Below are 11,789 nucleotides of genomic sequence, written 5' to 3' on the forward strand. Positions count from 1 at the left end.
GTTGGTGGCACCAACCGGGACCAAAGGTCTTGTGTTGGAACTGGCGCGGTGCGGTGGGATGTTTAGTCCCACCTCGCTAGCCAAGAGGGCTCGACAGTGGTTTATAAGCGCTGCTGCGCTGACCACTTCGAGCTCCTCTCAAATGCAGGCTTACGGGCCTAAAGTCACTTATCTGCCTGTGGGCCTACTGGGCCTCCTGCGGGCCTGAATCCTGGCCAATGGTGGGGTTTCTAGTCGTATTCAGGCCGTGGGGGCCCAGTAGGAGGCACTTTTTTTGTTTTTTTGTTTTCTTTACTTATTGTTGCTATTTTTATTTTTTTTCCATTTTTTGTTTTGTTTTCTGCATTATTTATTTTCTTTTGTTTTTTGCTTTATTTTTTAATTCTTTTTGCTTTTAGTTTTAGAAAAATTATAAACTTTATGTTACTGCCATTAGTTTTCAAATTTGAAAACACTTTTTTTGTTTTGTTTTTGTTTTCTTTCTTGCTTTATTTATTTTATTTTGTTTCTACTTACAACAAAATACTTATTGTTGCTATTTTTATTTGTTTTTCAGTTTTTTGTTTTGTTTTCTGCATTATTTATTTTCTTTTGTTTTTTGCTTTATTTTTTAATTCTCTTTTGCTTTTAGTTTTAGAAAAATTATAATCTTTCTGTTAGTGCCATTAGTTTTTAAATTTGAAAACACTTTTTTTGTTTTTTTGTTTTCTTTGTTGCTTTATTTATTTTATTTTGTTTCTACTTACAACAAAATACTTATTGTTGCTATTTTTATTTTATTTCCAGTTTTTTTGTTTTGTTTTCTGCATTATTTATTTTCTTTTGTTTTTTGCTTTATTTTTTAATTCTTTTTGCTTTTAGGTCAGCAAAATGATAAACTTTCTGTTAGTGCCATTAGTTTTAGAAAAAATATAAACTTTCTATTAGTGTCATTAGTTTTCAAATTTGAATAGTTAAAATTAGAATTCTTTGAAATTTGTGTGAATCACAATTTTGTGATTAACTTTACTAAAAAAATGAACATAGATGCGCCTATAGAGAATATTCAACCTAAATTCATAATAAATTTCTATGAATTTCAGAGAAATTCACTATGAATTTAGGTCAAATTCCCTGTATAGGGGCATCTATTTTCACTTTGAAAGGAGCTCAACAAGGCAGAGAGGGACGGGCTTATAAACTAGTGTGAGCGCCCTCCGGTTGGCGAAGTGGGACTAAACTCTGAGCGCAACGAGGACCAACCCTTTAGTCCCGGTTTGTGGCTCAAACCGGGACTAATGGTCATGGGCCAGGGGCGAGGCGCGTTGGTCCCGGTTCGTGCGTGGAACCGGGACCAAAAGGTCCAGACAAACCAGGACCAATGGCCCACGTGGCTGCCCTCTTGAGAGTGTTCTTGGTGAGAACATAGTTGACAAGGAGCGAACCGGGATTAATGGTATTACGAGGGCCGAACCATAAGACATTAAAGCATTTCAAATGAACTCTGAAAAAGTTGAAAGTTGGCATGGTATCATAATTTCACCCACATAGCATGTGCATGTACAAAACGGCCAATGATATCATACTCGTCTGTTACAAAGTTGGCATGGTATCATCCTAATAGTTGCGGGAGAAAGTCTTCACTTTTTCTTCGCTTGTGTCATTTTCTTATTGCGCCGTAACCATGGATAATCTTCATCATTTATCAGGATGCTTGGGTCAGCCTTGACTTGGAAGGGAGGAATTTCATGAAACTTTTCATAATCTTCAGACATGTCTTTCTTGCCCTCCACTCCTACGATGTCCCTTTTTCCTGAAAGAACTATGTGGCGCTTTGGCTCATCATATGATGTATTCGCTTCCTTATCTTTTCTTTTTCTCGGTCTGGTAGACATGTCCTTCACATAGATAACCTGTGCCACATCATTGGCTAGGACGAACGGTTCGTCAGTGTACCCAAGATTTTTCAGATCCACTGTTGTCATTCCGTACTATGGGTCTACCTGTACCCCACCTCCTGACAGATTGACCTATTTGCACTTAAACAAAGGGACCTTAAAATCATGTCCATAGTCAAGTTCCCATATGTCCACTATGTAAACATAATACGTGTCCTTTCCCCTCTTGGTTGTTGCATCAAAGCAGACACCGCTGTTTTGGTTGGTGCTCTTTTGATCTTGGTCAATCATGTAAAATGTATTCCCATTTATCTCGTATCCTTTGTAAATCAATATAGTCAAAGATGGTCCCCTGGACAACAAGTACAGCTCATCACAAACAGTGTTATCACCTCTGAGACGTGTTTCCAACCAACTGCTAGAAGTCCTGATGTGTTCACATGTAATCCAGTCGTCGCACTGCTCCGGGTGTTTGGAGCGCAGAATGTTCTTGTGTTCATCGACATATGGGGTCACCAAGGTAGAGTACTGTAGAACTGTGTAGTGTGCTTGAGACCAAGAATATCCGTATCTTCATATTATTGAGTCCCTTCCAAGCGTGCCTTTTCCAGTCAGTCTCCCCTCATACCGCGATTTAGGGAGACCTATCTTCTTAAGGCCAGGAATGAAGTCAACACAAAACCCGATGACATCCTCTGTTTGATGGCCCATGGAGATGCTTCCTTCTGGCCTAGCGCGGTTACGGACATATTTCTTTAGGACTCCCATGAACCTCTCAAAGGGGAACATAATGTGTAGAAATACGGGCCCCAGAATGACAATCTCGTCGACTAGATGAACTAGGACGTGCGTCATGATATTGAAGAAGGATGGTGGGAACACCAGCTCGAAACTAACAAGACATTGCACCACATCACTCCTTAGCCTTGGTGCGATTTCTGGATCGATCACCTTTTGAGAGATTGCATTGAGGAATGCACATAGCTTCACAATGGCTAATCGGACGTTTTCCAGTAGAAGCCCCCTCAATGCAACCGGAAGCAGTTGCGTCATAATCACGTGGCAGTCATGAGACTTTAGGTTCTGGAACATTTTCTCTGGCATATTTATTATTCCCTTTATATTCGACGACCAGTTGGGACCTTCATACTGAGCAGGAATTCAAAGAAGATTTCTTTCTCTTCTTCTGTAAGAGCATAGCTTGAAGTGCCTTCATACTGCTTCGGAGGCATGCCGTCTTTTTCGTGCAAACATTGCAGGTCCTCCTGTGCCTCAGGTGTATCTTTTGTCTTTCCATACACGCCCAAGAAGCCTAGAAGGTTCACGCAAATGTTCTTCGTCATGTGCATCACGTCGATTGAAGAGCAGACCTCTAGGTCTTTCCAGTAGGGTAGGTCCCAAAATATAGATTTCTTCTTCCACATGGGTGCGTACGTGCCCCTCAGCATCATTCGGAACAACTAGTGCGCCGGGACCCTTTCCAAAGTTTACGAGTAAATCATTGACCATAGCAAGTACGTGATCACCGGTACGCATGGCGGGCTTCTTCCGGTGATCTGCCTCGCCTTTGAAATGCTTGCCTTTCTTTCGACATTGATGGTTGGTCGAAAGAAATCAACGATGGCCCAGGTACACATTCTTCCTGCAGATTCCTAGGTATATACTATCGATGTCAAGTAAACAGTGCGTGCATGCGTGGTATCCCTTGTTTGTTTGTCCTGAAAGGTTACTGAGAGCGGGCCAATCGTTGATGGTCACGAACAGCAACACCTTTAGGTCAAATTCCTCCTGTTTGTGCTCATCCCACGTACGTACACCGTTTCCTTTTCACAGCTGTAAAAGTTCTTCAACTAATGGCCTTAGGTACACATCAATTTCATTGCCGGGTTGCTTAGGGCCTTGTATGAGAACTGGCATCATAATGAACTTCCGCTTCATGCACATCCAAGGAGGAAGGTTATACATACATAGAGTCACGGGCCAGGTGCTGTGATTGCTGCTCTGCTCCCCGAAAGGATTAATGCCATCCGCTCTTAAAGCAAACCATACGTTCCTTGGGTCACTTGCAAACTCATCTCAGTACTTTCTCTCAATTTTTCTCCACTGCGACCCGTCAGCGGGTGCTCTCAACTTCCCGTCTTTCTTAAGGTCCTCACTGTGCCATCGCATCAACTTGGCATGCTCTCCGTTTCTGAACAGACATTTCAACCGTGGTATTATAGGAGCATACCACATCACCTTCGCAGGAACCCTCTTCCTGGGGGGCTCGTCGTCAACATCACTAGGGTCATCTCGTCTGATCTTATACCGTAATGCACCGCATACTGGGCATGCGTTCAGATCCTTGTACGCACCGCGGTAGAGGATGCAGTCATTAGGGCATGCATGTATCTTCTGCACCTCCAATACTAGAGGGCATACGACCTTCTTTGCTGCGTATGTACTGTCGGGCAATTCGTTATCCTTTGGAAGCTTCTTCTTCAATATTTCCAGTAGCTTCTCAAATCCTTTGTCAGGCACAACATTCTCTGCCTTCCACTGCAGCAATTCCAGTACGGTACCGAGCTTTGTGTTGCCATCTTCGCAATTGGGGTACAACCCTTTTTTGTGATCCTCTAACATGCGATCGAACTTCAACTTCTCCTTTTGACTTTCGCATTGCGTCCTTGCATCGACAATGACCCGACGGAGATCATCATCATCGGGCACATCGTCTGGTTCCTCTTGATCTTCGGCAGCTTCGCCCGTTGCAGCATCATCGTGCACATCGTCTGGTTCCTCTTGATGTTCAGTAGCATCACCGTATTCAGGGGGCACATAGTTGTCATCGTACTCTTTTTCTTCGCTGTCTTCCATCATAACCCCTATTTCTCCGTGCCTCGTCCAAACATTATAGTCTGGCATGAAACCCTTGTAAAGCAGGTGGGTGTGAAGGATTTTCCGGTCAGAGTAAGACTTCGTATTCCCACATATAGGGCATGGACAACACATAAAACCATTCTGCTTGTTTGCCTCAACCACTTCGAGAAAATCATGCACGCCCTTAATGTACTCGGAGGTGTGTCTGTCATCGTACATCCATTGCCGGTTCATCTGTGTGCATTATATACAATTAAGTGTGTCAAAAACCATTACAGAACATCATGAATACATAATTAAGTGACCAAATTAATAGAAGTTCATCATCACATTAAAACCAAAGTACATACATAGTTCTCATCTAACAACATAAAGCTCTGCAGAGCATCTAAATTAATTAAACCATACATTGAAACTATGTAAAACATCAATGCGAAAACAAATGCGATTATAATGGCAACCAAGGTAACAACTGATCCAACGACATAATTATACCAAGCCCCAGTATGAATGACATATTTTCTAATCTTTCTAATCTTCAAGCGCATTGCATCCATCACGGTGGTGCCGGCGATGAGATCGGCGCGAGTGATCGACGGCGGTGAAGACGGGGACGGGGCGTGACGGACCGCTAAACCTAGACAAATATTGAGGAAAATGGAGCTTGGAGGTCGAGCTTGCAGAGGAGAAAGCTTAAGTAGTGTGGCTCGGGCATTCCATCCAACACCTTGTGTGCATAGGAGGTGAGCTAGAGCACCACCAAGCCCTCTCCCCCTCGGCGGCCAGAAAAAACAGAGCAGTGTGCTCTGCTCTTACGCGAGGGGGTATATATAGGCACCTCATTGGTCCCGGTTGGTGGCATGAACCGGGACTAAAGGGCAGCCTTTGGTCCCGGTTCAAGCCACCAACCGGGACCAATGGTGCTGGGCCAGGTACGAGGCCCATTGGTCCCGGTTCGTCCCACCAACCGGGACCAAAAGGTCCAGACGAAATGGGACCAATGACCCACGTGGCCCGGCCGGCCCCCGGGGCTCACGAACCGGGTCCAATGCCCCCATGGGTCCCGGTTCTGGACTGACCCGGCCTGGACCTTTGCCCCCTTTTCTACTAGTGAGAATCGTTGATCATACTTCATGTGTACTAATTGAAATCAGTTGTGCATGTCTGTGCTGCTGCCGCCCGAGGACAAGTGAAGTGCCCCGTCGACTATGGAGGAGCTTTCGACGTCCGTGTCGCGCGATGGTGGGGATCGGTGGCCTTCAGTTCCTGCCGAAATTTCCCTTGTGTCGTTAGTCCTCGCAGCAGCAGCTGCAGCCTTGATCACATTGTTGTTCTGATACATGCATGCTTGTCTAAACTCGATCTTGAACTTGTGCACGTCTTCTTCGTCTTTCTTGATCGGTTCCTCGTGTTGCATACAATGAAGTAGTGTCATGTGACGCTGGGCATAATCTCTGAAAACTCCTAATTGGTTCGGTGTAATTTTGTTTATTCAACATCAATTGCCTTAGCTTTCTTTTTCTGAAGGAGACAGAGAAGAGAGTAGCTAGATTTCTTTTTCTATTTTAATTTACAAATGGTCCGGTTTAATTATAAAATGGTCCGTACTTTTCAATCTTTGGGCTTATTAAGCCTATGAATCTTACTTAATAGGAGAAAATAGCGTCCTAAACATATGGCTAGCAACTGGTTCAGCAGGAGTACGCAAGAAAGGTAAAAAGCACTAGGAATTATTGATCTAGAAATGGAAATGGGCTACAACCCTGGGTTCTGCCTTATATAATTAAAAAAGACATGACACACGCTAAAACGATCGAGAGAAAACAAGGAAGCTCGAAAGCACCGATGAAGATTTACTTCATCAGCTCAACGACCCAGGCGCTGCTGCAGATGTGGGTGGCGTTGACGCTGACAAAACCGGCGGTCCTGGCCAGCTCTTGGAACTCCTTCAGACACCTCTCCTTGCCGCCGGGCGTCTGCATGAGCATGAGAATATCCAGCTCGAACATCGTCTTCACCTCGGGCGTGTCATCCGGTTTCTCCGGCATGACGCAGTCCACGACGACCACCTTGCCGTGCCCAGGCAGTGCATCGTAGCAGTTCCTCAGAAGCTTGGTGCAGTGCTCGTCGGTCCAGTCATGGAGTATCCCCTTCATGAGGATGGCGTCCCCAGAGGGCACCTTGTCGAACATGTCGCCGCTCACATGCTGCACGCCTGTGAAAGAAGGAGCTTGGGAGATGACGTGGGGGAGGTCGAAGTTTACCCCCTTGATGTGCGGGTACCTGGAAGTGATGGCGTGGAGGGTGGCGCCGAGGCCGCCACCGACGTCGACAAGTGTACTGACGGCATCATCATCAAAGCCCCTGTAGAACTGGAGGAGGTTCCTGATGATGAAGGTGGAGTGGCTTTTCATGGCCTCATTAAACACGCCGTTGAATCGTGGATCCACAGCCTGGTAATCGAACAGCGTCATTCCGTATGCCCTGTCGAAGGGTTGGCCACCGTCCAGCACCGTGTCCTTGAGATGATACCAGGTCTCCATAAGGATCTTGTCGTTCAGGAGGACGAGCGGGCCTAGGGAAGCGCCGTCCTTGTCAGGGGTGAGCCACTTGCACACCGGTGCGGCGCCGTACCGGCGGGTGATCAGGCCGTCCTTCCCTTGCTGCACTTCGCATGACACGATGTTGTACGACGCCATCAGGCGCAGCATGCGGTCCAGCATAGCCGGGGCGCACGGGTTAGCCGACGGCAGCTGCACGGCCACCTCCCATGGCGACAGCATCTTCCCACCGGCGCCGACAAGGATCTCTAGCATGCCCAGCTCCACCGCGCTCTTGAGTGTCATTGGCACGATAGCCGCCAATGAGAGCTGCAACGCGTACATGAAGGCCTCCCTGTCGTCGGCCATTTCCTAATTATTGGGCTGGGCTGGTTGCTGTGTCTGCGTGGTGTTGGATGCCGGCAGTCTGCTTGTTAAGGGTCTATTTATAGCTTGTTGTACGGTACATCAGATACATTAGACCGTCGTTCTTGGTGATTCAACTGACCAGATGGAGTTAATTGCAAGCCGGTATAACAATTAAGGTTAGGATAACGAATTGGTACCACTTCACGGTTTTCTTACAGACCAGTATCAAGTCTAAGGGCATGCCAACCCCAGGCGCCCCGCTCCCGGCCGAATATCACTGACAATCTACCACCCCCACCCTCCCTACACGAGTATTTGACAAAAAACTACCACATTAGGGGTTACCGTCCCACAGAACTACCACTTTCAAAAAAATGACTGATAACTACCGAAAATTTTAAATTTTGTGACAAAAAACTACCAAGCCGTGTTGATCGTCGTTTTAGCTAGTTTAACCGCTTTCCTCACATGGCAGGCCTGGCATGTGCCCTAACGGCTAACGGCGCCCGACTCGCGGATGTTAGTGCCTCGGGCCGGTTGGAACCAGCCAGGGCCAGGTCAAAACAGCCGACCGGCTCACTCACTCCTCTACGTCTCACTCACTCCTCTCCCCAGCTCGCTCTCTTCTTCCTCTGTTTCCTCTTCTTTCTCACCTCCGGCGACTGCGACGCGGCGGCGCGAGCATGCCTTTCTGGCCCAACAGCAACGAGTCATCCAACGATGACGAGTACATGGACGAGTACAGCAGCGTGCAGATGGAGTATTTTGTAAGTCAGCTCACTCTATTCTCTCCTATGCTAGGGTTAGGGTTAGGGTTTGAAGATGCTCTTGATTTCTTCCATGTTAGTTCTTATGTGTGAGCTGTTGTGGCTGATATATATGGGGTTGGTACTGCAGCAAAGTCTTGACACGGTGATAGATCCAAGTTTCTGTGGGCTTCTGGTTGAACCTGATCGTAAGTGCATCCTGCACAGGCAAAGACCAGGAGGGTTTGTGGCATTTGAAGGGACTGACATTGGAAGGAGATTCATTGGATGTGCTACTACGGTAAGAGCAAACAATAGTCGTGTTCATTTGTAGATTTATTTGGTGGTACATAGTGCAAACAACATTGATATTCTTGTTGTTTCAGTATCAGATAACTGAAAACTGAAGTACAGAGCATGTGTGGTGTTCATGTGTTAGCTAAATCTTTGATCGGAACTGAATCTAGGCAGCATCTAAAATTGGTGTAACTGAATTTTTTTTGTTACCGCATTTAGACAAACAATGGTATGTATGTATGAATTCTGTAATTGAATTTGACTAGATTTAGTTAGCATGAATGTTCCACTGAATTTTCAGGATGGTGTGAATTGTGGTGTTCTGGAGTGAGTAGATGCCCCTTGGCCAGTAATTCTGCAAAGGTGTTTATGTTGGGAAACGTGGCATGCAATTTCAAAAAAAAATCTTACGATCACCCAAGATCTATGTAGGAGATGCATAGCAACGGGATGGGAGAGTGTGTCCATGTACCCTCATAGACCGAAGGAGGAAGCGTTGGTTAATGCGGTTGATGTAGTCGAACGTCTTCACGATCCAACCGATACATGTACCGAACGTATGGCACCTACGTGTTCAGCACACGTTCGGCTCGATGACGTCCCTTGTACTCTTGATCCAGTAGAGGGTTGAGCGAGAGTTCTGTCAGCACAACGGCGTGGCGACGGTGTTGATGATGTGATCTGTGCAAGGCTTCCCCTAAGCACCACGACGCTATGACCGAAGGAGTAAACTGTGGAGGGGGCACCGCACACGGCAAAGAGAACAATTGATATGACTTTGGGGTGCCCCCTACCCACGTATATAAAGGAGGAGAGGGAGGAGGCTGGCGGCCTGGAGGGGGCGTGCCAAGGGGGAGCCAACTAGGATTCCCAGTCCTAGTTGGTCTCCCTTTCCTATTCCAAGAAGGGGAGAGAGGGAAGGAGAGGGAGCACTACAAGAAATATGTCAACTTGTGACCACCACTATTGGTCACTGAATGGTCATTGTTTTCCATTTGTGACCTTTTTGTGACCAAAAACAGAAGGTCAAAAGCTGATCGTCATAAACTGACATTACTGACCTTCTTTGTGATATGTAATAGGTCGTTGGTTCCACGACCAAATTTTTGGTCACTAGCAACCTCCCCAGGCCACATAGGTATCCAGCGTGGCAAGCTGACGTGGATAGGAATCAGCCCGGTCCAATTCGGTGTTTTACATGGGCCGAGCCCATTAATTCAGCCCATTTATATATTTTTTCCTATGAATTTTTTGTCATCTAAATGGACCAAGCCCAACATTGCAGCCTTTTTATTTTTGGGCCATGGCCTTTTTATGTCAACAATTTCATTTTTTTCTTTTTTTCTAAATTGGGTTCACTAGTCAGGTGGGTCTCCATTGTCAGGTTCTACTACTGGGTCCTAGCCGTCAGGGCAATATTCTTCATTGTTTTATTTCACGCAAATAAATACCTATTATTTAAATTGGCACACAGAAAACACACGAAATACTTCAAATATTATCAACCATCAAAATGCTACATCATATAACACACATACAATGTGATCAGCATCAAGTTTACAATCATATAACAAGCTCCACAAGTGTACAATCACATGAGCCAGGTTCTGCTACATCATACACACATACGAATAGGAGCAGTATAAAGGGCTTCATTAATACAAAACTTGACAGTTGACAGCAATGTTAGAACTATGCTTCCTCCAACTTCTTTGTCCTGATGCTCACAAAGAAACCTGAAAGCCCAGCATCTGCACGTTACAGAACAAAATGTTTATTTACAAAATAGAAGTAAATATAACAGCATATTTAACAATAAATAATAGAATAATGAAGTTAATGAGACATTTTAGAATCAACTTGACACTTGACAGTTGCATTGGACACACCCAAAACTAAAATTATACATAAATGCCTAAATTCCAATGCCCAATGCCTCAGTTTAGTAAACACTAAGCATGGTATAGTAAAGATTTAACACAACCAAAACTGAAATCATTTAATCTATCAAGCAACAATGATGTAGCACAAAAAAAGAGAGATGCACAACGGAGCAGCATCATATATCTCACAATATGGATACTGCCAGCTCACCTAAGAACTTGTGGTAGCCGCCGTACACAACCGCCATAACGCCGGTCACCTTGTTGATCTTGTACTTGAAGTACTCTAACTGCAGGTTGTTCCATTGCAGCTCGGTATTTGCTCAACCAGAAGTGTACATGCATCAGGGCATACATATAATATTCTAGTCAATATTCTCAGCTAACTGTGATGTAATGAAAATAATTACTTCAGGACTTGGGGTAAAAATTGATTTTAGACATCAAAATTAGCAGCGCTCATTTCAACCATGTTCAGATAAACTTGAGGTAAATTAGCAGTAATGATATTAGTAACAAGCTAGGTGTGTAACTGCTGTCAACACCACCACCACCAGAGGAACGCAAGATAAGCATCAACACCACCATGATCTTGATATGAGTCACCCCATATCACTAGAGCATCACAGGAGCACATATATGAAGCAAGTACATGTGGGCAGCTACTAACAGACCCTAGAACCGCATGAATTTATCACCAGAGAGCTCCAGTAGGAGTTGATGCTTTGTTACAACATCTAGCAGCAACTAGTAGAGCCGCACATCCAACCCAAATCATGGAGAAGGCCATGCAGGAGCTACATCAAAGAAGAAGTTACGGGGAGGTTGTAGCCGTAGTAGAGGCTCAGCCACACCATGGCTGTGGTGTGACCATCACCACATCCGAGAGGGTCTGGAAGCCGCTGAAGCACCACCACGGTGACCAGGACAAGCGCCGGGCACAGTGGCGCCATCGCTGCAGAAGAGAGGGAAAAATGACAAGATGAGATAGTGTTCATATCATTAGGAAGAAATAGGCCATTGTATATCTCACATAAGCAGATCTGCTACTATGCACAACACAAGCACCCACTTGCACTTCGTATATTTCTGTATCTAGGACACCCAGCACTCACAACACTTGGGCTAGTCTAATGTATAGACCTGTTTGCAATAGGAGCAAATGGAACTGAAACAAAAGTAGCACATGAACAAACATCGAAAGAAATAGAAGGATGA

At 45.3% G+C, this 11,789-nt stretch overlaps 1 protein-coding gene across 1 annotated transcript; it reads right to left on the bottom strand.

Annotated features, from left to right (window-relative positions):
• Positions 1–6,500: 6,500 nt before the first annotated feature.
• LOC119305126 (tricetin 3',4',5'-O-trimethyltransferase-like) lies at positions 6,501–7,659 on the bottom strand. Its single transcript, XM_037581734.1, has one exon. The coding sequence runs from the start codon at positions 7,643–7,645 to the stop codon at positions 6,590–6,592; it is 1,056 nt and encodes a 351-aa protein (XP_037437631.1). The 5' UTR covers positions 7,646–7,659; the 3' UTR covers positions 6,501–6,589.
• Positions 7,660–11,789: the final 4,130 nt, after the last annotated feature.

Source organism: Triticum dicoccoides, chromosome 5B, assembly GCF_002162155.2.
Source record: "Triticum dicoccoides isolate Atlit2015 ecotype Zavitan chromosome 5B, WEW_v2.0, whole genome shotgun sequence".
Taxonomy (NCBI): Eukaryota; Viridiplantae; Streptophyta; class Magnoliopsida; order Poales; family Poaceae; genus Triticum; species Triticum dicoccoides.

Excerpts from the sequence above, each read along its gene's own strand:
- LOC119305126 (XM_037581734.1), bottom strand. The coding sequence starts at position 7,645 with ATGGCCGACGACAGGGAGGCCTTCATGTACGCGTTGCAGCTCTCATTG.